The sequence below is a fragment of the Trachemys scripta genome, chromosome 8 (assembly GCF_013100865.1).
Source record: "Trachemys scripta elegans isolate TJP31775 chromosome 8, CAS_Tse_1.0, whole genome shotgun sequence".
Taxonomy (NCBI): Eukaryota; Metazoa; Chordata; order Testudines; family Emydidae; genus Trachemys; species Trachemys scripta.
Window position 1 is genome coordinate 35,521,315 of NC_048305.1, and position 27,231 is coordinate 35,548,545.

The 27,231-nt window shown below is 50.0% G+C and overlaps 1 protein-coding gene across 2 annotated transcripts in view; it reads left to right on the forward strand.

Moving 5' to 3' along the window:
* Positions 1-27,231, forward strand: part of PSD2 (pleckstrin and Sec7 domain containing 2) — a 171,226-nt gene that overhangs the window by 79,805 nt on the left and 64,190 nt on the right. For both annotated transcript variants that reach the window (XM_034779779.1, XM_034779780.1), the window contains exons 3-4: positions 17,304-17,792; positions 25,619-25,813. In XM_034779779.1, coding sequence (XP_034635670.1) covers positions 17,304-17,792; positions 25,619-25,813 — 684 coding nt within the window. The remainder of the gene's footprint in view (positions 1-17,303; positions 17,793-25,618; positions 25,814-27,231) is intronic.

The following is a 27,231-nucleotide window of genomic DNA, read 5'->3' on the forward strand; positions in this document are numbered from 1 at the left end:
ATGGAACTCGCCCTGGAGGGCAGAGTGAGGGGTGACACAAAGTAGTTTGACAAGAGTGAAATTCATCGAAACTCACAAATATGGTGATATTGTTGGTGTTTTTCTTAAAGCCCGAGCACCCAGAGTCAGGTGAGAATCTCAGCTTTGTTTAAAAATTAAAGTTTCGAGCCCTTGAGGGTGTGGAGACAAGCTTGAAAATATGAGCCCTGACAGCTCAAAAGCTAGAGGATCACTTAAAAGAACCCAAGAGTTATTTATTAAATCTCATGACTTTGGAGTGGCCTTATGATATTTGAATGCTTGGGGTTGGCAATGCCAGGTTTGTCCTTGCTTGCTGTCCTTCACTGGCTCCCCTTCTCCAACGCATCAGGCGTATATTTCCTGTCCTCACCTTTCGGGCCTCACACCAGAGAGTCCTTCCCTACCTATCCAGTCTAACTGTTTATCACAATGCCAGCTCCGCCTTCTGCCTCCCAACGATGCCAGCTTCGATCATCTGCTTGTCTGCTTCCCCCATAAGCACTGTCACACTTCCTCCTGTGCTGCCCCTTGTGCATGAGAAGAACTCCCCGTAAGAGCCCAGAAAGCCGTCACTGGGTCTGTGTTTGAATCCCTTAGTAAAACCTACATCTGCCGGGATGCCTAACAAATCACTGGCATTGGGTAGGCTGGAAGCTCATATCACTGATCACACACATCTGTCTCTGCTAGAACCACTCCCACCTACCTGTCTGTTAGTCATCAGTCACCTCTTGTCTGTATCATAGTACACTGTGAGCTCTCTGGGGCAGGGAGTGGCATTGAGACCTTGGTATGTGCAATGCCCAGTGCTTTGCAGCTCTGATCCCTGGCTGGGATCCTTAGGTGTTAGGGCAATTCTAGTGATAATAATGAAGCCCTACAAAGCATTGGCCATCCGCCTGCCTGTCCAGTAATGCTGTGCAGGGAATCAGTCCCCATGCTCACTGAGAACGATAAAGGGTCAGTTAGAGGGCGGGGCCCCTCAGCGTGTCACCGCACAGTGTCACCTCTTTGAATTTGCTACGCTGAAGAAGGCAGTGGCCATGCAATAGTGAAAACAGCTGTGGTGAAAAATGCAGCTTTGCAGTCTGAGCCCAGTAGAGCAATCAGCTGCAGCAGGATGTGCGTTCACCCCGTGTCCAGCTGAGATCTTCCAAGACACCTCAAACCTGCCCGATATTCTGAAATTGCTGAGCACCCACCCACCCTCTGGCACTGGTAAGGGGTCCCAAGCTGGGCACCTGCCATAACCACGGGTTTCCTGCCCCCCGACTCAGGTAACTGCTGCCATTGAGGAATTTCACTCTTGCTCCAAGGACCCAGTGAGCAGAAGCTCACAGCTCAACATGGCAGATGCTCTTCAAAGGCCACTACAGGAAACCCAGTCACCACAGTCACAATAGGTCCCCCCACTTTTGCAGGCCTTGTGGTGCCACTGCCCCAGCTCCCCGTATGCCTCCCAGCAGGCCCCTAGTGCCGTGTTCCAGCACTTCTTCTCTTAGGACTCCGCAGCTGTGTAGAATAGTACCGAAGCCTTGGTCAGGGTCTGCGCCTCAGACCTATTGCACTGAATTGCAGATTGCATCAGCCACCCAAGCAGGGCCACCAGGGAGTGGCTTACTACTGCCGGGTGCCTTGTCTCAGGTATTTAAAGTGAAGTCATCAACCCCTTCCTCCCAGCCTCCAGGAAGCCCCCCCTCTTCTTCCAGCATTAGTTGGGAGCCACGTGGCCACTTTCAAACTCACCCTTTCTAGCAGGAGCCCAGTGTTGGGTTTTGTCAATAGAAACTGAATTCAGAGAGGGTGTCAGCGCTGGAAATCATGTGGCTGTTGGGGCACAAAACTGCTGCTGAAAGGGCCACCCTCTCTTTCCTGCCCCCTGCTGCCCCAAGACCATGCTCTCCCTCCTCCTTTTGATCCTCCCCTGCTTAGGAAGCTGAATCTGCTGACCTAACACCTCTCCCATTGTAGCCTTGTTTTGACCCATGTTTTCTCTTAGAATCAGCCTTGGTTTCCCTTTGGAGCACCACCGCCTCCACTCCCAGCCTGTTTGAAGGTTTGGGGGCAGCTGGGCAGCTTTGCCTGGAAGGTTTAAACCAGGAAACTGGTTGGGAGCTGGGTTAGGGCCCTGATTCGTTTTCTTCAGATGAAGCACTTAGGAGAGTGGGACGGGAATGCATCCCATGGACAGAGGGAAAGAAGGGGTGGAGGGATGAGAGAACAGAGGCCGAAGAGGGGAAGTAAGAGGGAATGACAGAGAAGGCTAGGGTGAAACAACAGCCTTTGGTTTTCTTTGCAGCCAAACCCTTTGATATTTAAAATGAGGCATGCTGGTTTATGTTAAGCGGGGTAAAATGGAAGCAGGGGCAGCTCCAGGCACCAGCACAGCAAGTGCGTGCCTGGGGCGGCATGCCGGTCGCTGTGAGGGTGGCAGTCAGGCCGCCTTTGGCGGCATGCCTGCGGGAGATCCAGCAGTCCCGCGGCTTCGGCGGCAATTCAGCGGCGGGTACGCAGAAGGCGCGTGACTGGCAGATCACCCGCAGAAACGCCGCCGAAGCCACGTAACCAGCGGACTGCTCGCAGGTGTGCCACCGAAGGCCGCCTGACTGCCGTGCTTGGGGCAGCAAAAAACATAGAGCTGCCCCTGAATGGAAGTAAGGGGGAAGAGAGTAAAAACATTTGCCCCTCTTTTCTTGAAAAATTAAAAGAAAGATGACCTGCAAAGGGTTTTCAAAACATTGGGTTTGTGTCCTTATTTTTGCTGTTTTAAAATGGAGAAAGAGGCCTGGGAGGAGTCTTTTTAAGAGTGTATGTGACCCTGTTCACTGTAGAACTTGTGGGTATAGCAAATCTGGTCATCCCTGGTTTTGCAGCAGGACGTCTCAGAGGGCTTTGGGATATTTATTGTGGCCTCTCCCTCCTTCATGGGAAAGGTGAAGGTGTTGGATCTTTAATGAAGACATCCATTCTGCACAACATTAATTAGTCATTGATGTTAAATTGGGGGCCAAACAACTCCAAGGGAGGGATGCTGTAGTGAGCTGCTAAGGGGAGTGCAGTCCAGAACTCACAACCCGGGGAGAGGGTGCAAAGGCACCATTAAGTCAACTTCATGGTCTCCCACTCCTGGGCTGTTCTGGGGGCTTTGGAGGCCCTGGTGGAACTTAGACAGCTCTAGCAGCCTCTTCAAGTTATGACAGCCTCCCCGCAGGTTGCCCTATGGGTTGCAGCGCTACTCAGAATCTCTGCAGTGTTGGGTGCTGTGTCCTTTGACATACCCTCTAGGCAGGGGGTTCTCAGGAAGAGGGCTTATGGTTCTCTACCACAGCGCCTGTACCAGGGCTGCCACTTGGTCTCATAGGTCCCAGTTACACTGCCCCAGCTCTTTTGTTCAGTTTAAAGGCGCCAGAATGGGGGTGCGGGTCTCACCCAAAGAATGGCTGAAAACACTTTCCCCTCTCTGATCCTCAGCATTCGCTCGTATCACTCTTGGGATGTAATTGGTTCTTCAGGCATCATAGTCTTCCAGGGCGAATGAGATCTGAATTTCTAATGTCAAAATCAAGCAGGAAAAAATAAAATACTTGGAAAAACAAATCAGTAACTGGGCAGTCTAGCCCTTTTAAGGAGTTTGATGCCAGCCAATCCTATTGCTTGACATGACCTCTTTAAGAAATAGGTATTTAAGGGAGCAGCAGACTAGCTGGTAATCATGGAGCTACCTCCTGAAGATGCGAAAAGCCCAGCTGGGAGCTGGCTCAGGGAAGCAGGGTTGTAATCTGGCTACTAGTGGGCTGCGGGGGAGAGGGCGTGAATTACACAGCTGGTCATTTCTTGGCATGCAAATAGAATTACACTGACCTAAAGCTGGGGTAGTGGAGTAGTGACTCAGCCTCAGGAGGTTCATGTGAGCTGCCCAACCTTTCCTGCTCACAGTTATTCTTAGAGGTACCTTTTCAGACTAGCACATAGAGACATTCATCCCCCTGGCAATTCAGCACTACGAACAGATGCTTCCCAAGCGCTGCTTCGAACTTTAGAGCTGGGTGGGAAATTCTTTTCCTGTCTCAGGAAAATGTTTGAGATTTTTTTGAATTTTTTTCACACACAAATTGGGAGGAAAAGTTGAAAGTTCAAAATTTTTCACAAACTGACAATAAAAAACAATCTGTTCACATCAATTGAAATATTTTCTTTGGAAATTTTGGTAGATGTTGACCTTTTTACTTTATAGTAAAACAATTTACAAAATCAGCTTAAATATCCCAACAAAAAATATTTTCAAATGGAAAAAATGGAATATTTTGTTTCAAAAACATCAAAATGGGACTTTTTCATTAATTTTGAAGAAAAATGTCCAAAAATTTTTTGACGGGAGAAATTCACCAAAGAAGACAACCCTTTCCTGCAAACGGTTTTCATTGTGATGGATCAACATCTTCTGACAAAAATGTTTCATCAGAAAGTTCCCACCAACTCTCTGCAGCATGCACTTTGGTAATCAAGCGTCACAAACAGCTGAACCTTTAGCCATGGAAGCCGTTCACTCCATCAGATGGGTTGTATCACCTGAGTCGCAGTTTGTGGCTGTTTTTCACAGGGAAACGCTCCTTCTGCTTCTGTGTTCCATTCTGCCATTCCTCGGGAAAACATCCACAAACTGTGATCCTAATGAGCAAGCGTGTCTACATGATGCTTAGCCAACGGTACCATCAGTGAGCAGTTTCTATACGCATCATGAAAGGCTGCTGGCCTTTAGAACGAGCAACAAGATTCAGAGATACCACGGTGGGAGGATAATAGCTTGGCCCCCTGCATCACTGCAGGAGAGGAGTCATTATTCTGCAGAATCCATAGTAGCTCTCTGTTTAGGGTCACCGCGCATACACCTAGTGGTAGCGTTCCTATGCCTTTCCATGACAGGCCAGTCCATTGTCTATGGGTATGTCTACACTGCAAAAAAAACCATGCTGAAGCGAGCCTCAGAGCCTGGGTCAACTGACTTACGCTCACAGGGCTGGCACTACGGAGCTAAAAACAGTAGTGTAGCTGTCTGGGCTCAGGTGAAGCCCAGGCTCTGAAACCTGGCAAGGAGGGTGGGTCTCAGCGCCCAAGCTCCAGTCCAAGCTTGAATGTCTACACGGGGATCAGCAACCTTTGGCACGGGCCCACCAGGGTAAGCACCCTGGCGGGCTGGGCCGGTTTGTTTACCTGCCCCATGCGCAGGTTCGGCCGATCATGGCTCCCACTGGCTGCAGTTTGCCGCTCCAGGCCAATGGGGACTGCGGGAAGCAGCGTGGGCTGAGGGATTTGCTAGCCGCCACTTCCTGCAGCCCCCATTGGCCTGGAACGGTGAATCGCGGCCAGTGGGGGCTGCAATCGGCCGAACCTGCGAACACAGCAGGTAAACAAACCGGCCCGGCCTGCTAGGGTGCTTACCCTGGCGGGCTGCGTGCCAAAGGTTGCTGATCCCTGGTCTACACTGCTATTTCTAGCTCAGTAGTGAAAGCCCAAGTCAATAGATGCAGGCGCTGAGATGTGCAGCTGTTCCTTAAGTGACTTCTCTTGCAAAGTGCACCCTGAAGTTTAGCTTGTGGTACATTTTTTTTCCCTGTGATGGGGCACATCTACCCCACACTGGCACCACGGGGGTTAACTGTGAATTGAAGGCTAAGGAAGCCAGGTCCCTCTGTCCCCACTGGGCATGCTCAGCCTGGAGACAGGGTATAAAGGGAAGCAGCCCAGTTTAGTTGGGCCAGACCACCAAGGAGGCAGGACGCATATTGTGAGCTCCATCCACGGAGCTGTGGGAGCCTCAATTCACAGAGGCCAGGCATGCCGAACCCCAGGCAGACATTGGACGGACATCAGAGACCTGGGAGGGGACTGAATTGCCGCAGACCTCACCAGCAGACGACCCCATGGACTGCTGTACTAGGAGACTGGGTAGGAAGTGGTCCAGGGGAAATAGACACTAGTCCGGTCTTAGGACAGAGGAATCTGTTGGTGTGTTTTGGGTGGATCCCTGCTGACCCAGTGGCAGAACACTCCGCCACTGTTAGGGCCCTAGGCTAGGTAGGTCCGGGTCCCCCTATCCCCTGCTACAAGCCCCCACTGTGGTGGCAGCTCCCCCACCTTAGGCCTAGAGATTGCAGTTGTCTACCATTCATCAGAGTCAGAATGCTAAACTATTGAGCACACCAAGCTGTGTGTTTGCTGCTCTGCCCTGCTTGAGGGCCTGAGTCCCTGGGTGGTGGCCCAATCTCAGGAAAATGTCCCAAAGGACTCTGACTATTGCCCTGGGAGCAAGGGTAACCCAAAGGACTCTGATTGCTAGGTCACACTCTCCTGTTTTGTGGGTTAGACTGTCAGAGAAACCTTGGGGCATAAGCTCCCTGCTGACCATATATGGCTGGACACCCCTTGACGAGGTGCACATACCCTGTGATATCTCCCTTAATTTGAGACAATTATTTCTTGACCAATTCTCCATCTCTGATCAATGCCAATGCAAGGGAGAGGGTATTTTCCCTGTATCTCTCTGAGCTTCCCATGCTGTGGACAGCTGAGCCCATAGACAATTGGGGATGCAATTCTATCAGACTTCCAAGCCACCATCCTCTTCACAGTGTCTTCTCTAACCAGCAGCATACCCTTGGCAGGGCGGTTCTCCAACATCCTGCTCCTGATCACAGATGCAGATAGCTGCCAGGCGATGCAAAAAAATTAGCAGGCCCTTGTACTGCAGCAGCTTTGCACTGCACTGCTAGTGCAGAATGGCCCTAAATCCGGCATCGCCAGCAGTGGAGGATGACCCTAATGTAGGGGGACCTTCCCATGGCATGAAACTGGCACCCTGGCTCTACAGCTTCCCCCCCAGCAGCTGGTGCAGGGGATGTGGCTGGGGCAAGGGGTAATGACCAGTGCTTCAGTGTGCAGTGGTGATCCCAGTCTGCCTACAAGGCCCCATGAGGCCCTTGGTAGCCATTGGGGAAGGACAGAGGTGATTCAAGCCAGGCAGCAGCCACCTTTAAACAAGCTCAAGGAGTCCAACTGTCATAATGAAGTAGGCCAGGGTCCATCTTTGGGAGCCACAAGCAGGGGAAGAAAAGGTTGGGAGGAACACAGCTCTGCAAACCTTGGCCCAGCTGAAGGAGGCAACATAACTGTGGGCAGAATTCCCTCTGCAGCCAGAGCCGGTCTTATTGGTGTGGGGCATGAGCAGAGGAGAGCCTAGCAAGGGGGGCAAGGGCCAGCCGCTAGAAACAAATGCTTTCTCTGGAACTGTACCAGGCGACCCTGCGACACAATGAACATGGGCCCCACGCTGTCGTTCTCACTGAGGCCCATCTCAGCGTGCAATCACTTGGCTGCCCCGGGTCTCTGGGCTCAAAGGCAGGGCAGGATCCAGGGACAGAAATGAAGAGCAGAGGCTGTCCACCATCCCCACTCTGTTTGCCTCTCTGTCCAGAACACGGTGCTGTCTGTGGTGGGACTGGAGGGCAGGTGTGTGGCTGCTCCCCCTGGGATGGGGGGAAGCCGATGGGTATTACAGCATGAGCTCAATCCCATCAGCCTGATGGTCAGAGGTGCTGAGCTCCCACCACTCTAAGCAGTGTCCAGGGGTGCGCTGGGTGCTCAGCCCCTCAGACCATCGAGCCCCTTGGCTTTGCCCTGGGAGGAAGCTCTTGAGCATGGCTCAGGGATCAGCCAGTCAGACCCTGCTGTGTCCCACTCCCTGTTCCCCTCAGAGTGCTCCCTGCCTGCCACTCCCGACCTTTCCCCTCAGGGCCCGCCCTGATTCTGCAGCAGTAGTGGGTATGAAAAGCCCCTTCCATGGAGCCAGAAAGGAAGCAGCAGCCTTGGCAATGAGCCAGCCCAGCCCCCTCGATTTAATAGTGAAGGAATGAAATCAGGCACCAATTTAGGCCTTGACGACTTTTCCGCTTGGATTCACCCAGGCATTAAAGAGCCGTCAGGAAACCTTCAGACTTATGCAGATAGGAATGAATTCCTCTGGAGCGCCAGACAGACAGCCCAGCTTGTCCTCTCTGTACCTGAGCCCTGGCCCGTTCCAGCCTTCAACTCGCAGAGCTTCCTCCACTTCTCTGGGGAGGGCAGCTCCCATGCTACAGGCAGGTGGTTTGTTCCTAGCTCTCAGGTTGTTCATGGGTGCCAGTACCTCCACATAGCCCCTGCAGTCCACCCACTCCTCCCATGACAGCATGACTCTCTCAGGAGCCACACTCCCATATCATATCCCTGTGCTTATGTGCTCCTGCCCCACTCAGGGTGGGTTTCGCTGAGCAGAGGGGCAGCCAGCATCAGCTGCCTTTGTCCATGTCCTCTTACCCTTCATAAGCTTAAGGGAGGATGGTTCCACCTAGAGCAGCCCACTCCCGCGTCCGGCCCCCTCAACACATGGAGCCCTGACCCCACAGTGCTTACATGGGGCAGGCTTCTGTGGGATTGAGGAAGGGGGAGCAGACTGCAGCTATCCATCTCCTTCAGCACACCTCAGACTAGGTAGCCCTCAGTCTGGCTCCCTTAGGCATGCAGTATTGGAATAGACAATGGGTCCCACACACGAATCCCTATTGGCGTACACCACAATGACCAGGCATAGCTACAGAGCCAGACTGGAGAGAGAAGTGATCCAGCCACAGAGGAGAAATATTCTTGGAGTAGGAAAACCTTCCACAAATGAAACTGAAAGATGGGAGGGGATCCTTAGGGGCTGTGGTCACTGGCATCAGACATAAGGCAGGATTCCATCAGCCTCAGGTATTTCCCAGGCACCTGGCGCCTGGGGAGCTGGTGCCACACACAAGCCAAAAGCTGGTGTTTAAACAAAAGCTATCACAGAGCTGATTCTCCTCTCATTCTCTGTGTGTAAGTCAGGAGGAACTCCAGTGAGATCAATGGAGCCACCCTGGGGTGAACCTAGGATCAGACTAGGTGTTACAGAATATCACAGGGTTAGAAGGTCATCTTGTCCAACCCCCTGCTCAAAGCAGGACCAATCCCTAGACAGATTTTTACCCCCCAGATCCCTAAAGGGCCCCCTCAAGGATTGAACTTACAACCCTGGGTTTAGCAGGCCAATACTCAAACCACTGAGCTATCTGTCCTCCCCAATGCATGAAGCCAAAGGCATACAAGATACCAGACCCTGCTAGTTCATGCCCAGTGATCACTGTTTTGTATTTAAGATGAGTGGCCTGGATTCTGCTCTGAATTATACTCCTTAGACGTCAGTGGGAGGCCAGCGAGGATGAGCCTATGTGCTGGGGGTGGGGGGTGGGGAGGGCTAAGAGCCTGATCCAACACCCACTGAAGTCGATAGGAGTCCTTCCACTGACTCCAGCAGGCATTGAGCCACACCCTGAGAGGTGACCAAAGAAGGAAAGAAGCCCTTATGTACTACATTGGTTCTAGCAGCCGTACAAGAGGCTCCCACCTTTGATGGAGGTCCAGATTAGAGCCCTACAAATCTGCAGATATCCACAGACCATTTTTGCGGATCACAGATTGGATGTGGATACAAATTTTGTATCTGCACAGCTCTCTGTGTTATGTGGGCCTCACCCACACGATATATATACTTCCTGTGTGGCACTGAGGATGTCACATGGGCCACAGCTGTGTGCTGATTGGGCCACGGGTTGAGAACCACTGCTCCAGAGATTCAGGATAGGCAAGGAGAACCATGCCATAGCCATGCAGTATCTGGCCTAGCTATCAGCCAGTCCAGTCCCCCAACGAATGAACTGAACACGTGTGCCCAAAGTAGCCTGAGTCCCGGCTGAATCTGTGAGGGCATGGACCTAGGTGACCTAGCAGGCCTTCTATATCTCCAGTAGCTACAATCCCAACACACCTTCCCATCTCACCTCTGCTGTCTGCAGGGGGCCTCTCTCCCTCTCCAGCTGAAGCTGGTCACCCCCCTCAACTCCTGCAGGTTGGCCAGGAGGCTGGGTGATTACTTAACCATACCCGGAGCAAACTCTTGGGGGTCTGCCTGGAGTAGCTGCTGCCTCCCTAGTCCTTACAAGATCTGCTTGGGGTCAGGCTGATCCCCAGACACCATCCTGGCAGTTGGGAAGTGCTCCCTCCCACTGCTTGGCAGGGCTCTCCAGATGGCAAGGATAGTGACACACCATCACCCCCATGTGGTAGCTAGGCAGCCACAAGCTAGGGATTATGGGGCATCCAGTCAGCATGCAGTTGCTAGGGAACTCCAGGATTCCTTAGCGATCGCCTCAGGGATTCTGAGGCACCTGGGCCCTGCACTCAGTAGGGGACTGGCTGGCCCTGGGAATGGTCCCCCTTGGTTGAAGCAACCAGGGGTATGGATTCATCCACCTGCCCCAGAAGACACTGGGAGTTCAGGAGGCAGCAGTCATGCCAGCAGGAGGCAGAGAACCACCTAAGGCCCCAGGAAAGGTGCTAAAGGGCCTACCTAACCCCCGGGTAGAGCAGGAGGTCGCTCAGGCCCCTGCCAAAGACTTCCAGCAGCAGGTGGGAGGCTTCCGTGATCGGGGGGAGGGAAGCACTGGAAGGGGGATGCTGCTTTGTATTGCTGGGTGCTTGGGCGTTCTTGCACAAGCTGTCTGGGAACTTGGGCTGGTGTCTCCGAACACAGACGAACCTGCCCTGGCCCTGAATTTGAATGGGGAATGGGCTGTTTGCAAACATTTTTCATGGCCCTATGTATCCCTTTCCTGCAATGGGACATGGTGGCACCCACCCTTCACACTGGCTTTTCCTTTGCCACATCTTGCTGCAAACACAGCACTAATATGCTGTCAGTGCAGTCTGGGGCTCTCTGCTTTCTCAGTTCATGTATTTATAAAAGGCCCATCCAGTGCCCTGGGAGCTTTATCCATGATCACTAACAGAGCAGGTCAGTAGGCCAGGAGACCACCTCTGCCATCCCCACCCTGAGCTCCCAGCACACACATAACCCACCTCCCAAGTCCCCTTCCCAACCTACCTTCCTTCCCCCCCAAAAGAGAAGCCTGGGGAAACAGGTGGGTTTGCAGGCTGGCCACAGGCTGTGGGACCACGGAGGAAGTGAGCTCCAGCGTCAGGGCAATTAGACTGATCACACCCTGCTGCCAGCCTCTTCCTTCAAGCATTGAGCTGACCTAGCCTGCCAGGGTGCCACATAGAGAGTGAGGCACCTTTCAAGTCACTGGGACTCAAACCATGCTGGTAGCGAAAGGCCAAAACCAACCCCTTTCCCTTCCCCTAGAAGTCCTGGTGTCAGCAGTGCCGCTCATAGGGCACAGGCCTGATGTGCTCCCAGGGAGGTGCATTGCTTCCTAGGTGGATGCCGCATTCTGCGCTAGCTGGGTTTTCCAATCACTTTGATGATGCGGCTGGGTGGGGAGCACATTACGGCCATCCTGCCACTAGGTGACATAGGACGGGAGAACTGTAGTAAGGTCCACATCTGAAAGAAGGTATGTAATCTCCATAGCAAGCATGGCTGATAAGATACACATGAGACAATCACAGCCACCATCCAGCAAGACTGCCAGGTAAAGGGCGATGGCATAATTGCTGCCATCTCCTCCATTTCCTTCCCATCCTACAAGCTTTATCCCAACCTAGTCTCCATCGAGTCTCAGGCAGCTCACGCTCACCTGAGCCCCAGACTCAGTTCGACACCAGCTGAAACCTTCCATCACATACCAGCTGGGTTAGAAGAGAAGGAGATATAAAGTTGAGAGCTGCTCCCTCACGTGTTCTCATTAACCGGTGTGAAGGCCCCATCAGGAGGGGTGACAGAGTGAATTCCTAGGCACCCCTCAGGAGAGTGCCCTTGGGGCCCATGAACAAATGCCCAGGACCACCCTTTGGATGCTTTCAGAAAAAAAGGGATAGAACCAGTCCAAAGAAGCCCCTGCTCAAGCCCCCTGCTCAGCCAAGGTCCATAGACCAGTCAACCTTTGATAGCATCCTCCACATGGTCAACCCCTGCTAGGAGATGTTTCAAAATCACCTTGCGGTCAATGGCATGAAAGGCAGGTGATAGTAATAGATATGAAAGAATGTATGTGGACCTCCAAACTTCATCCATCCCCAGGGGTGAGACCATCCACACACCCACCAGTTCAGCCTCAGTGGCATACTAGGTCTGAAGAGCCCCAAAGAATCTCAGGATTGCTGGTTGTTTAGCCACAACGTTCTCCATAACCTCCCACAAAGATGGGAGATTCCAGATGGGGTGATAGCTGGAGAAATAGCTTATAGCTAAGGCTATGTTTGTCACGGAAGTCACGGAATCCAAGATGTCTGGAGACCTCCATGACATTTTGTGCTTCAGCCCCAGGGGCTGAGGGACTGGAGCTGGCAGCCAGCAGGGTCCCGGCAGGGTTCCTGCGACAGGCGACAGGGGAGACAGGGGACTCCGTTCCAGTGACAGCCTCGCTGTTGGGGCGGGGGAAGGTGCGGGGGGGGGGGAGAGGCTCAGGTGAGCGGCTCGGGGTGTCCTGTTTTCATTTTGGGAAATATGGTCACCCTGTAGCTCCCAGCCGCCCTGGGCAGAGGGGGGCACCCCCTGTAGCTTCCAGCTGCTGCAGGCAGAGGGAGAATCCCACAGCTCCCAGCCACCAAGCCACCACGGTGTCAGGGGAAACTATAGAGCTGCAGCAGCAAAAGTCACAGACAGGTCACAGCTTCCGTGAGTTTTTGTTTCTTGCCCATGACCTGTCCGTGACTTTCACTAAAAATAACCATGACAAAATCTTAGCCTTACTCATGGTATGTAATGGCTTTTGAAGCAGGAGTCTAACCATTGATTCCTTTTGGGAAACCGACACTCTAGGTGACATAGCTCTGCTGAAGTCATAGGGACATTGACCAAAAGCACTGGTAGGAAATGGCACATCCTACAGCACTACCAGAACTCCTGCAAACCTCTGGGGCTTGAACACAAGCAGAGAGGACTGCGTGTGGCCACCCCAGGAGCCACTTAAGCCCCTGCCAATGAAAAGTTCTTGGTTTTGTCATTTGGTGCAAACAGCTCCGATTAACCAGATGATCCAGAACATGTCCCCTGTCAGGCCCGTCACAGAGGCAGAGGCAAAGAAGCCTTCACTGCTTCCTGCATGGCCACAGCATAAGATTTCAAAACCCAATCATGCTGCAGCCAGTCAGATTTGGTGTTGGAATGGTGCTTTGTCCATAAACAGGCCTCAGGATGAAACACTTGATGAGGGTTGGATTCGAGTTCACAGTGTTTGCTCATGGGTAGTTGTATGACGCACCGGGGCATAATCAGTCCCAGGTTGATAGTAGTGTGTTAGTGGCAAAACATCAGTGTCAGGGCGGTGCAGTGCCCTCGCAACTTTCAAGCAGGGATGAGCGGTATGGCCTCGTAGTATGGACACCAGCTGCCTACCAGCGTCGCAGCATTTCCTGGGATGCTGAAATGACTACAGTCCATTTTAAGCGTGCATTGAAAAGTCCTCACCAGTGTGACTACAAGGCTGGAAATCTGCGAATTCGTGGTAAGGGGTGGATGATGAAGGTAAAAGTAGCTATTTACTGAGTATGGGCTGTTCTCTGCAGCTAAATTAACACCACTAAACAATGGCACTGTATTAACAAGACCCCAGTATTGAGAGCCAGTTGACAGTGCTGTTGGGAGAGTAATGGAATTGAACTTGACCAGTGCTGTGCTGACCTGGCGTCCCTTTCCTTCCCCATTCAAAGGGCAATAAGGACATTTACAGTACACGGTCCTGCTGTAATAGCCCCGTGCATGCATTCCTCTGAGACCCCATGGGCCCGGTCACCAAGTCCCTTTGTTCACATGGTCAGTCCGCGCAGAAAGGCTATGGATTTCATAGAGAAACTCCTGCCCAATGCTGCCCTCTCCTGTTCGCCTTCAGCAGAACCAGGAACCAGAAGAGAAAAGCAAAGAGCTCTATTTGTGCAGTGACAGATCTCCTGCCAGAGGTGCTGGAACTAGGGGTACTGGCGGAGGGCGGGGGGTTGGGGAGGGAGGAGTGTGCTGCCGCAATCCCTGGCTTGAAGTGGTTTCCATCATACACAGGGTTTACAGTTTGGTTCAATGGCTCACAGCAACCCCACTGTACAAATTGTTCCAGCCCCCCTGAAATGCAGGTGTCATGCCCTCGCTCCATGACACCTGGAAAGCAGTGCATTTATTTAAAGATTCTACCCGGTGGGTACATACTGGGTATATATATATTTTTAAAACAGTCTAAAATTGCTGTCTTTGGGCTTTATTTGCTCATTAACTCGGTTGGCAATAGTACGATGCTGATGGAAAAATGTTAGCCCAGGTTCCCTATTATCCGGCTCCGCCTGTAGCTCATTAACATGTTCCCTGCTGGGGAGCAGCACTCATTTATCACGGCTTATTTATTTAAGTCTCAACAACATACACTGGGGCTAAATCACCTTCTTCTTGAGAAGAAGGGAAATATTAATCCTGGAGCAAACAGTACAGTACTATGTGGGGAGGAGCAGAGTGCAGGGCTGGCTGGGCATGGTCAGAGAGATGGGCACAGTAGGGGTGTGAGCAAAGAGCCAACCCTGAGAAGCTTGAGGTTGGGGGCATTCAGATCTGAATCCCTACATTTCACCCTGATGTCTGGATTTGGGGCTGTGCTCTTGTGAGAGTCCATCCCAGCCTTGTAGAATAATGTCCTGGCGTTTTCCACTGTGGGTGGGGTGTGTGTCTGTGCTATATACATTCTGGTTTGCTTGCTCCTGTATGTGGGAATACCTTTCCCAAAGCCAGCAGCCAAGCTATCCCACAAGGGTGCTGGGCCATCTTGCAATATTGGCTATTTCTGCACAAGGAGATGTTTATAGACAGTATATATTCATTTGGGGGGGAGGGATAGCTCAGTGGTTTGAGCATTGGCCTGCTAAACTCAGGGTTGTGAGTTTAATCCTTGAGGGGGCCACTTAGGGATCTGGGGCAAAATCAGTACTTGGTCCTGCTAGTGAAGGCAGGGGGCTGGACTCAATGACCTTTCAAGGTCCCTTCCAGTTCTAGGAGATGGGATAGCTCCATTAATTTAATTTAAAATTGTCCAGAATAAAGCTGGCAGGCAGGACTCCTGGAAAGTGCTGTGATTCTCTCTTTCAGGTTTGGCTTATAATGAGTTTGCAAAATCTGTGTCAGAACCGCATTCTCTTGGGTCTCAGGCCCTGAGGTTTGAAAAGGGGATAGTTCAAACAAACCTGGTTTTCCCTGCGGTAGAAAACTCATTCCAAATCCCTACAGGCCATGCAAGGTTCAGGTGTGATGCTCCTAGCATCTCCTAGCAGGGGTTGACCATATTGGGAATGCTATCAAAGGTTGACTGGTATGTGGACCCTGGCTGAGCAGGGGGCTTGAGCAGGGATTGTATCTTCCCTAGATGTCTGTCTAGTGCCTTGAGGGCTTTACCAGAAATGTAATAACGATAGCTGGACTTGCACCCATTCATGCAAGTTTTCTGGGTCACCAGAGTCAGCAGTATCTTTGGCTCCGATGCACCCACAGTACTCCCATCTCAGGAAAGCATGTTCCCTCTGGAAAGCTGGGCTGCAATCATTAGGATGTGAGCCAGATCTGATATGATAATGAGACAGTGCCGAGAAACACAGTAGGGAAAGAGAAAAATGCATTTATCACCCCCTGGCTTTTCCACCTGGATCACAGTGCTAAAAGGCAGCCCCACTCCAGCACAAGTAAATGTGAATGGCTTTTGCTGGAAGATGAGTTGGGAATCTCATGAGATTCCCAGGGTATTTCAGACAGGCCGGCAATACTACAGGAGCAATATTTCAGCACTTTCATTTCTACTCACTCTGTGCGAAAACTGGCACTTTCCCTGCTCAGGGGCTTCCAACACAGAGCACTTTACCCATTTGAGTTCCACTGCACCTCTTGGGTTTTGTGTTGAGTTTTGTACTTGAATGAACCCAAAGATTCAAAGCCAAACTTAGTCAGAATTGCTTGGTTTCCCTGACACTATTAGTGTTTGTCATGATTTTCAGACAAAGGCATAAACTAGCCCAAGTTGGCTTGAAAATGAGACCATGATCACGTGAAGGCAGAGATAGGTCTGACCCACAGCGTTCTGATCTAGAGCTAGAGTTCGGTGCTCTTCAGAGCTGCGGTTTGAGGATTTTGAGAGTGTGCTGTTATGGAGATAGAGTCAGTAGGGAAGTTTAAATCTGAGCTTCACCAGAGTCCCGGGAGCCAGGGGTGCAAGTTAGCTTCAGTCCATTATGGAGTTGGGACCTGTCACAAATTCAGATGCAAACTTCCCTGGTTCGGATCTGTGGGTTTGGCTTGGCCTGTTGTAAAGATTGGGGTCAGCTGTGCAGCTGGACCCAGCATTCCCAAGTTCTGGATTGTGGAGCTCTGGAGTAGTGGCTCTGAGCCTATATCTGCTCAAAATCTCGCTCTCTCAAAGAGTCATTCAGGCCAGATGGTGTGCACAAACATGTGAATGGCTCTGTAGCCTGGTGGGTAGAGCACTCACCTAGCAGGTGAGAGATCCAGGCCCCCTGCTCCAATGACTCTTCAGGTATTTGTCTGCAGTGCAATGGCTTCAGCAGGAGAGAAGGAGGGAGCCCCATCTCAGAATATCCTATAGCCCAGTGGTTAGTGTACTCACCACAGAAGTGGCAGATCCTTTTGCAGGGAGGATTTGAACTTGGGATCTCCCACATCCCAGGTGAGTACCCTAACCCTGGGCTAAAAGCTAGGAGGGAGGTCCTTCTGCCTCCCTCTTCCCCACCCTTGCTCTTTTGTGTGAGCTTGCCTGAGGGGCCTGATCTGGTGGTGGCCTCTGAAGACACTTACCAGTTAGGGCCCTGCGTGCGCCTTAGGTGGGCTGAGTGCCTGTCTTCCCCGGTTAGTGAATTGCTCTGGGGTTGAGGTGAAGGCAGGTGCCCAGGCACCTAGAGAGAGTCAGGAATGCATGTGCTCAGCAGCAGAAACACAGCCAACAAGGGAACGTCTACTGCAAAAATGCAGGAATTGAGGGAGTTTAGGTACCTGCAGAGGGAGATTTGTGCATCGTGGTGGTCCCAGAACAGGGACTTAGGTGCCTCACTCCTTCTGTGCCCTCAGACCTGCCTGCAGTCACACAGGGAGTCTGGGACAGAGCAGGGAGCTGCACCTGACTCCTAGGCTAGTCCTCAAGCCACTGTGCCATCCTTCTTCTTCTTCTAATCATGTACACCTTGAACCTGCAAGAGTAACCCAGGTATTTCACACGTCTGCCCTTGTGTTCCAGGTTTGCAGCTGGAGAAGCCAAGCAAAGTTGCACGGAGGATGACAAGGAAGAGTTGCAATTGAAAGACATCAGGGATGGATTCAGCTCTACCTTTGAAAAAATTGTGGAGTCCGACCTTATGAAGGGCACGTACTACAGCAGCCTGGACTCCCTGGACGTGCTCTCCCTCACAGATGAGACAGACAGCTGTGTCAGTTTTGAGGCTCCGCTCACTCCACTGATTCAGCAAAGGGTCAAGGAAAGCCCTGAACTTTTAGAACAGAAACTGGTTGCCCAGCAGAAAGGAGCCCTGCAACACATGGCGGCGGAGAAGCAAGAGCAGGCAGCCGCGAAGCCAGCGGACGAGGATTTGGGGAGCCCTCTGAGGCACTCAATTACCAGCAGCAGGTCGGAAAATGTGCTCAGCCGGTTATCCTTGAAAAATATCCCTAATGGATTCCACGTCGATGGAGCTGAGGAAGATGCCTTGAAGCTTATTAACTCCATCAGGTAAGGCAGACTGTGAGTTCTGAGGCCAGGAGTGTCATTTCGTTCTGTGTTTGTACAGTGCCTAGCACAGTGGGGGCCCATAGACCTAACTGGAGCTCCTGGACACTACAGATTATTATTAGTATGCCAGCATTCTCCTTTGTGCTTCCCTGTGTACATGCCACAATGAACAATCAGTATTCATCAGGAGGTGACACCTGTCCTCATTATCTCTATCTATAGTAGGACCCCAGCCCAGGATAAGGCTAGGCATATACAGACTATTTTCCATATGACCACAGAGCCCTTGGCAAGCATGAAGGATGCTGCAATCCAAAGGGGAAAGTCACTTACAAGAGAAATAGCCATAACACAAGGAAATGGGGTCAGTCTGAATTATAGATGCTGATGCTGTGTAACGCGGCCGACATAGGAAACTAAGTCCTGCAAGTGTAGGGAGCTACATTATTCTTCCATTCACCAGGGGGCAGGGTGGAGGAATCACACCCTGGCGCATGGTTCGGTGCACTTCTGACCTTTCACCTTTGGAGACAGAGTGTAAAATGTGCCTATTCAGCTGCCGGACATCCATTGTCTCCAGTGGGAATCCGGCCTGCAGAGCAGCTGCAGAATGGGAGCCTCCAGTATAGGCCTGCAGCTCATATTGAAGTCAGTGTGACTGTGCACACGTACCATTGGGCAGGATTTGGCCCTTCAGCCAAATCAGGATGTCTTCATTCCGTATTGAGTCAGTCCTTACTCAAGTAAACCTGTCACTGACTTCATGAGGTTTGCCCATGTAATGACTGAGCATCCACTGCATAGGGACATAGTTTGCCCTTATGCTGGCATTCCCTGGTTGGTCAAGGAGCACAAGTCCATGGGAGACATAGCTCACCACTGTGTTATCCAGATTCTGTAGCCTCTAAGTGCCAGTCTGACTCCTGGCATACATTATGGCTCCACGGGGTCATAAAGGCACCCACAGATTATTCAGATGCCCTGAAGCAATCAGGATGGGAGCGTCATTGAAGCCACTATGGTGGCTCTGTGCCACCCAGGATTCCCTTAGAAAGGGGAGCCTCAAGTGGCCAGATCTGCCAGCTTCAGGGCTGCTTTGCACTACCAGCATGGTCAAAAGCAGTTGTAGCACTCCTCAAAATCGGGGCCTTGGACTTTAAAGCTTCTCAGACTTCCAGTCCAGCTTAGTTAGGCAAATGAATACACCTCCCCCCCCGCCCCATCTGAACTGCTGTGTTTCATCAGTGCCTTATAATAGAATCATAGAATATCAGGGTTGGAAGGGACCTCAGGAGGTCATCTAGTCCAACCCCCTGCTCAAAGCAGGACCTAATCCCAACTAAATCATCCCAGCCAGGGCTTTGTCAAACCTGACCTTAAAAACCTCTAAAGAACGAGATTCCACCACCTCTCTAGGTAACGCATTCCAGTGCTTCACCACCCTCCTAGTGAAAAAGCTTTTTTCCTAATATCCAACCTAAACCTCCCCCACTGCAACTTGAGACCATTACTCCTTGTTCTGTCATCTGCTACCACTGAGAACAGTCTAGATCCATCCTCTTTGGAACCCCCTTTCAGGTAGTTGAAAGCACCTATCAAATCCCCCCTCATTCTTCTCTTCTGCAGACTAAACAATCCCAGTTCCCTCAGCCTCTCCTCATAAGTCATGTGCTCCAGCCCCCTAATCATTTTTGTTGCCCTCCGCTGGACTCTTTCCAGTTTTTCCACATCCTTCTTGTAGTGTGGGGCCCAAAACTGGACACAGTACTCCAGGTGAGGCCTCACCAATGTCGAATAGAGGGGAATGATCACGTCCCTCGATCTGCTGGCAATGCCCTTACTTATGCAGCCCAAAATGCTGTTAGCCTTCTTGGCAACAAGGGCACACTGTTAACTCATATCCAGCTTCTCGTCCACTGTAACCTCTAGGTCCTTTTCTGCAGAACTGCTGCCTAGCCACTCAGTCCCTAGTCTGTAACAGTGAATGGGATTCTTCCGTCCTAAGTGCAGGACTCTGCACTTGTCCTTGTTGAACTTCATCAGGTTTCTTTTGGCCCAATCCTCTAATTTGTCTAGGTCCCTCTGTATCCTATCCCTACCGTCCAGCATATCTACAACTCCTCCCAGTTTAGTGTCATCTGCAAACTTGCTGAGAGTGCAGTCCATGCCATCCTCCAGATCATTAATGAAGATATTAAACAAAACCGGCCCCAGGACCGACCCTTGGGGCACTCCGCTTGAAACCGGCTGCCAACTAGACATGGAGCCGTTGATCACTACCCGTTGAGCCCGACAATCTAGCCAGCTTTCTATCTACCTTATAGTCCATTCATCCAGCCCATATTCTTTAACTTGCTGGGAAGAATACTGTGGGAGACCGTATCAAAAGCTTTGCTAAAGTCAAGGAATAACACATCCACTGCTTTCCCCTCATCCACAGAGACAGTTATCTCCTCATAGAAGGTAATTAGGTTAGTCAGGCATGACTTGCCCTTGGTGAATCCATGCTGACTGTTCCTGATCACTTTCCTCTCCTCTAAGTGCTTCAGAATTGATTCCTTGAGGACGTGCTCCATGATTTTTCCATGGGTCAAACTTTTATGCTTGGGTTCAGCTCTTCTTCCATTTGTGCTTCCTAAATATGGCTGCTTTGGGCACTCAGTCCTGCCAAGGGCTGAGCACAGCCTGGATCAGGACTTTCTGCCCTTGCTTCCTCTTGTATGGACTCATTTACTAAGGGGTATTTGTTCGGCTTGTTTGACACCTGCTTTGCCAGCTTTCCTCTTTGTCTGCCAATTGTGTTCCTATTATGGATTTTGGGGGTGATTTTATTATTGCAAAGGGCTATGGGCCATGGGATCAGCCATCTATCCACTCAACACCCATTTATTTGCGTGGTTTATACAACCTCTGTCTTCGACTGCAGGCACATACACAATTAGTACTTAGATCACATTGTAAGTTGGCACATGTAATGCCAACTAAAAGGCTAAAACATTCTCCCCGCTACTGAACTTAACCCCACCCTACTACTCCCCACTACAGATAGCCTGACTCTGCAGCACACCCTAGTGGCCAATGAGGCTGGACTTAGAGCGAGAATGGAATAATACTGACTCTTATTTGGGTCACGAGTGAAAAGGAGTCTGAAGGTGTCCTCCCAGCACCCAGCTGTGTGCATTACAAACCTGCCAAATACTGGGCATGATTCAGCCCCAAACAATCCTGCTGGACACGATCACGGTGCATTGACCGACCTTTATGGGGCCGGGACTGGAGAGGGAGTCTAGAGACTGGCAGAGCTGGGAGAGGCGAAGGAAGCAGGACAAGAGTTTCAGATCAGTATTGAAATGTATGGGGGTGAGCAAGTCTCTCTAATATGGTTTGAGGTGCCCATTACCCACTTGAGCACCCTGGCCTTGCCATTAGTCCATTGTCTTCTGCTGCCCTGGTGCCCAAGAGGGAGAGGTGGAGTCATTACAGTTTATAGCCCCATTGCTGGGTCCAGCTCAGCACTATCAGCCCTTCACTTTCCTAAGTCCCAACTTCAGATGCAGTTAAAAAGAAGTTGCTTCCAGAACAAGGGCTGATCTGTGCAAGCAGATTCACCAGGACAGCTGAGCCAGTGAATGGCATTTGAAAAGCAGCAGAGATTAGCAAGCTAGTTTCAGACTGATGCGCTGAGCGAGTTGTGTCCGGTCAAAGCAGATCTCTTGGTGCCATTAAGAACATGAATGAAAAAGCAGCAGTGATGAAAATATCCCCAGAAGAGCAAACACTCACCCTGCCGTGTAAGCACTTCAGGTTAGAGCTGAACCCCCTTGTGAGCAGAGAGGCAGAAAATACAAGACAAGACTCTCTGGCAAAGCCCTTCACCGCCAGCAAGTGACACACACGCTGCACAAAACTTCCTTTGCTACACAATAAGGCAACAGAGACTAGTTGTTTTTGGCTGGTGAAGTGAACATCTCAAAGGGAAATCTGGAGCAGGTTTGGATGTGCCATAAAATACGTTCAGTTAATTACAAGGTTCCCAGTGAAACAGGCTTTACCAACCCTGTGTAAACAGGCTGGCCCAGAGGGTGGATTGGGGAAAACTAAGAGAAGGCCACAGAGTCCACATTTCTATGGGTCCACTGACCCTGCCATTGGGGGCAAGTGGTGTAGAATGATATGGCCACTGCTGAGGGTGTATTAGCCACTGACTGGGGAAGAGGATGGTGCTGAGATCTAGTCTGCACCTTGACCCTGGTTTGATGGGTGAAACTCATCTCCCAACCTTCTCCCCACACAACCCCTTCTGCCACACAAAGCCCAGGACCTAGGGCTTTATGCAGATGAACTGCATTTCACACTCAGCAATAAAATTTGGACTTGAAGGTAATTCATCTCCAGTATTTGGTTTTGGAATGTTCAGGTTAAGGGAGTATTTGTACTGAGACTCGAATACAGGGCCCAGACATACAGAGATTATTCCCCAGCAGACCACACCCACCAGCCTATTACAGCTGGATTACTTCTGGGGATAAACTGCATAGTCGGTTACTTGACACTACTTTGATTCATTATGAAATACATTCAAAAGCCAAATAACTAATGTCAGTCAGGTTTATTGCTCTAAGATAATAACAATATAGTACAGGAGAAAGGTTCAATATGATACCAGTCTCTGGGAAGCCATCTTGTGCTGTGATGTTACATTCACCTCACACAGAAGGTGTGCTCCCAAAGTTACACATTTCAGATGGTAGTATTTATAGGATGAGTTTACAAATTACACATCTATTTATGTGTCACTGAAATCCAACCCATCAGTTTGTCCCAGTTCCTTAACTTGTTTTCTGTTCCTTCCTTATCTTTGTTTCGGATAGCAGCACTGCAGGTACTGGTCCGTGAAGGTTCTTACCTAGCTTGTGCTAAGACATAGAATGAATGTATCTTGATTTTGACAAGATTTGTATCTGTGTATGCCAAATCTTACTTCAGTGAATGCAAGGAATTATGGGATTTTTAGCATAAGGAGCAGGGTTATATAAAAAGCATAGGCCAATTTAGGCTATACAGCTACTATGTATGTTTAATGCTATTTGTGCTTAATTTATACTAATATATGTATGGTGCAGATAATACATATTGGTAATGTGAGATAAATAGATAGATAGATAGATAGCTATGCTAGCCCAGCATATATTAATCACCTCCTTCCCAGCTCTTACAGTGGTAAGGGTTTTAGGGGTACATAGATAAAGGAAGAGAGCAGGGGCAGCTCAGGACCATCAGCGTGGGACTGTTGATTAAAGCACCTCCCACGGTGAGGCTTATCATAGATGGTGCCCAGTCTGTGGGGATTCATGAATGCAGGCGGCATGAACAATTGCTGTTGTCACAGTCTACAATAGGGAAGAGATTTCTGATAGTAGATGGCTCTAATCTAGCAGAAAAATGCATAATGAGATCCAGTGATTAGCAAGAGAAGACAGACAAATTCAGACCAGAAATAAGGGTTAATTTTTTCATGTAATTAACCACTGGAACAACTTAGCTAGTGATGGGTTGGATTCTCTGTCTTTAAATCAATATTGGATATCTTTCTGAAAAGATCCACTATAGCTCAAAGAGATGTCATGGCAGAGAAATTACTGGGTGAATTTTTTTGGCCTAGTGTTATGCAGGTGGTCAGATTAGAATCTTAGAGTATCAGGGTTAGAAGGGACCTCAGGAGGTCATCTAGTCCAACCTCCTGCTCAAAGCAGGACCAATCCCCAGACAAATTTTTTGCCCCAAATCCCTAAATGGCCCCCTCAAGGATTGAATTTACAACCCTGGCTTTAGCAGGCCAATGCTCAAACCACTGAGCTATCCCTCCCCCCAATGGCCAGATGTTCTCGGCTTAAAATCTATGGCCAGATGTTCTCAGTTTAAAATCTATGTATCTATGAATCATTTCAAAGTGGAGAGAGTGATGGATGAGTCAAGGGTTTAGAGAATGAGGTATGCAGACTTCATCTCTAGCCTACTGACTTAAATGCAGTCCAAGCCATTAGTGAATTGTTACTCTGACTGCTGTTATGTGTCTTAGAAGAGCTGTCTGGGAATTTTTTGATTAACTATATTTAATCAAAAAATGCCAATTCATCAAGGCCAACATTTCCCATGGGAACTTGGATGAATATTTTGTTTAGAAAAAAATTGAAAATAAATGTTTGGAAAAATCTCAAAATGTTCCATTTTGACATTTTCAAAAGAAAACATTTCATTTTTTTCAGTTTGAAATTATTTTCATTTAGAAATTTGTTATTCTATATTAAAAAATAAAGGTCAACCTCAAAACAAAATGTTTTGAATTTATGTTTTGATTGCCCTAAAATGAATTTTTTTACTCTTTTTTTTTGGATTTTCAGTTCATAAAAAATGTCAGGTTTTTGTTTGTTTGTTTTGTTTTATTTGATTTTTTTGTCCCAATACCAGACAAGAAAAAATTTTAAAATCTCAAAAAATGTCAAGGGGTGGGAATTCTGTTTTCCAAACAACTCTGTGCCTTAATGTGAAATGAGCTGATGGGTCTCAGTCCAGTTCCCAGTGGACAGATATCCACATCTCGCAACCCACTGCCTCAGTTAGCACCAACCAGCCCCTTACTGACCCTCTCAGCAGCGAGGCCAAGGGGGGTAGAGGCTGAACTCCCTTCTCACATGCTGAAGCACACTGGTGGGCAGTGTTGGGTAAACTTGCACTGACTATCGCTCATGCTGGACCTGTTCTTTGGATTGGAGACTTCAGTCCCCAGGGCTGTCAATCCAGCACCTTTCACCCAGTATTGAATTCACTTTGGAGAGATGCCCAAAGTATTTCTCCAAACAGGAGATGAATGAAGATGAAGGGAATGGTGGCTGGGTGGTTGCATATGATATCTTAACCATTTCACCCAACCCAAGGCTAAACACTGATTAAGCTGCTTAGAAAACACCTGACTTGCATGAAGTACGGCAGCTAGCCTGAAGCTTGAATGACATGGAATAGACCAGGGGTAGGCAACCTATGGCATGAGTCCCGAAGGCGGCACGCAAGCTGATTTTCAGTGGCACTCACACTGCCCAGGTCCTGGCCACTGGTCCGGGGGCTCTGCATTTTAATTTAATTTTAAATGAAGCTTCTTAAACATTTTATAAACCTTATTTACCTATCTATCTCATAGAGCTGGAAGGGACCCTGAAAGATCATCGAGTCTAGCCCCCTACCTTCACTAGCAGGACCAAGTACTGATTTTTGCCCCAGATCCCTAAGTGGCTCCCTCAAGGATTGAACTCACAATCCTGGGTTTAGCAGGCCAATGCTCAAAACACTGAGCTATCCCTCCCCCCGTATTACTTTACATACAATAATAGTTTTGTTATATATTATAGACTTATAGAACAAGACTTTCTAAAAACATTAAAATGTATTACTGACAAGCGAAACCTTATATTAGAGTGAATAAACAAAGACTCGGCACACCACTCCTGAAAGATTGCTGACCCCGGGAATAGACCAATGGAGCTATGGGGTTCATTGGCTGGGTTGTCCCCAGATGGGAAGCTCAGAGGTTGTCCCATTTTCCAAATGCTGAGACTGATAAAGGAAACATCATACCCAGGTCTGATCAAACAGCCTTTGGATTTCTGACAAACAGCTTGCAGCCAGTTGAGATGAGGTGCTCATGTTTTTCTAAAAACACGTTAATGACAGAGTGGTTTGGGATTTGGTATAAGGCTTGTATTGTCCAAAGCTCTGGGGTTTCCAGAAAATACCACGTTTGTTTCTTTAATTGTTTTCTGTTCACCATGCAGTGATGCCAGCTTAAAAGATACTCTTTCTGACTCGGACTCTGACATGGGCAGCACCGAACAGCTTGACCATGGCAGCACAGACACATTAGCAAATGGCTGCAAGGCAGATAGTGATGCTGCCAAGAGACTGGCCAAGCGCCTCTATCACCTTGAAGGATTCAAGCGCTGTGATGTGGCACGCCAGCTTGGGAAAAAGTAAGTGGCTCTTTACATCATGGCTAGGTCACAAGGCAAGTGTTAGAGGATCTGGATCTGGGGAGAAGTCTACTGCTATAGATCTGATTTGCAATGCTGAGCTCAAAGCTGGCATGAAAATGGCCCTACCATATGGGACAAAAGTGAACACTGGGGAGAATGGAACAGGACAAAAGTACAAGTGATTTTTAAAGTGAAAGATCTGCTGTTCCAGGGAACTGTTGGGCTTGCTTCAGAGTCAGGTTCAATTAAGAGCATTGGGATCTTTCTGGGTAATAAGCACTGTGTGAAATTGACATGAGCCCAACCCACACACCTAGAACCAAACACTCCTGAACTTTGGAGATGTTCAGAGAGTGGACCAGGATCATGATCTGAATTTCACAGATGATCACAGATGAACAAGTTCTTGCTCTGACTTTATAATAGGTCCAAACAAGACCCCTGAAACTAACACCCCCAGAGTCTAAGGGGTTTGAGATCCAGATCTGGACTTTTTGACTTTTTTTCTGACATAACATATACTGAAATCTGATGTAAGCCACCACTCCAGGGACTTTGCTTAGAAGAGGTGGTTGTTGGGGAGAACCCCAATAAAACTCTTATCACTGTTTTTTATTGAATGCCTCCACTGGGCTCAGTCATGTACAAAGCAGGGACTCAGTTGTCTCTCAAAGAAAATGAACAGCAGGTGTCACTGCTAATGCTACAAAGGGATAACCTCTCCTATCACTGCACAATTCTACACCATGTTAGTTTCGATCTCCCTGGGTGATTCCAGTAAGGGTTAGTTCTCAGGCTGTTTCCTCTTGTTGTTCTTTCAAGCCTGGCTGATGTTCCCTTTCCTTGTTCTGTATATTTGTGAGGTTTGTGCCTGTTACCGGTAAGCCTGGATTGTCCAATGGGGAGTTGCATACAAGGGGAAGAGGAGCAGAGGTGAAAGTAAGCCGGTACCCGCCAGCAGGGCCGGCTTTAGCAAGAGCGGGGCCCAATTCATGGGGGCGGGGCTTGCAGCAAGCCCTGCCCCCAGGAATCGGGCTGCGCTCCGGCCGTAGCTCCAGCCAGGGTCGCGGGGCTTGGGGTCGGGCCAGGGCTGGCGCGCTCAGCCGGAACCGGGACCCGAGCCTGGCCAGAGCCACTGGGGCTGGGGCCGGGGATGCTCGGCCGGCACTGGGGCCCTGGGGCCCGAGCTGGGCCGGAGCCGCTGGGACCGGGGCCGGAGCCACTTAGCCGGGCCGGGGCCGGAGGGAGCCGCTCGGCCAGGGCCGGACTAGGCCGCGCCGTGCCTCCCCAGAGCCCTCCTCCTTGCCATCCCCCTCCACCCCAGCTTACCTGCTGCTGCCCGCCTGCTCCTGCTTGTTTTCAGACTTCCTTGAACATCTGATTCGCGGGAAGCAGGGGAGTGGGAGGAGCAGGGG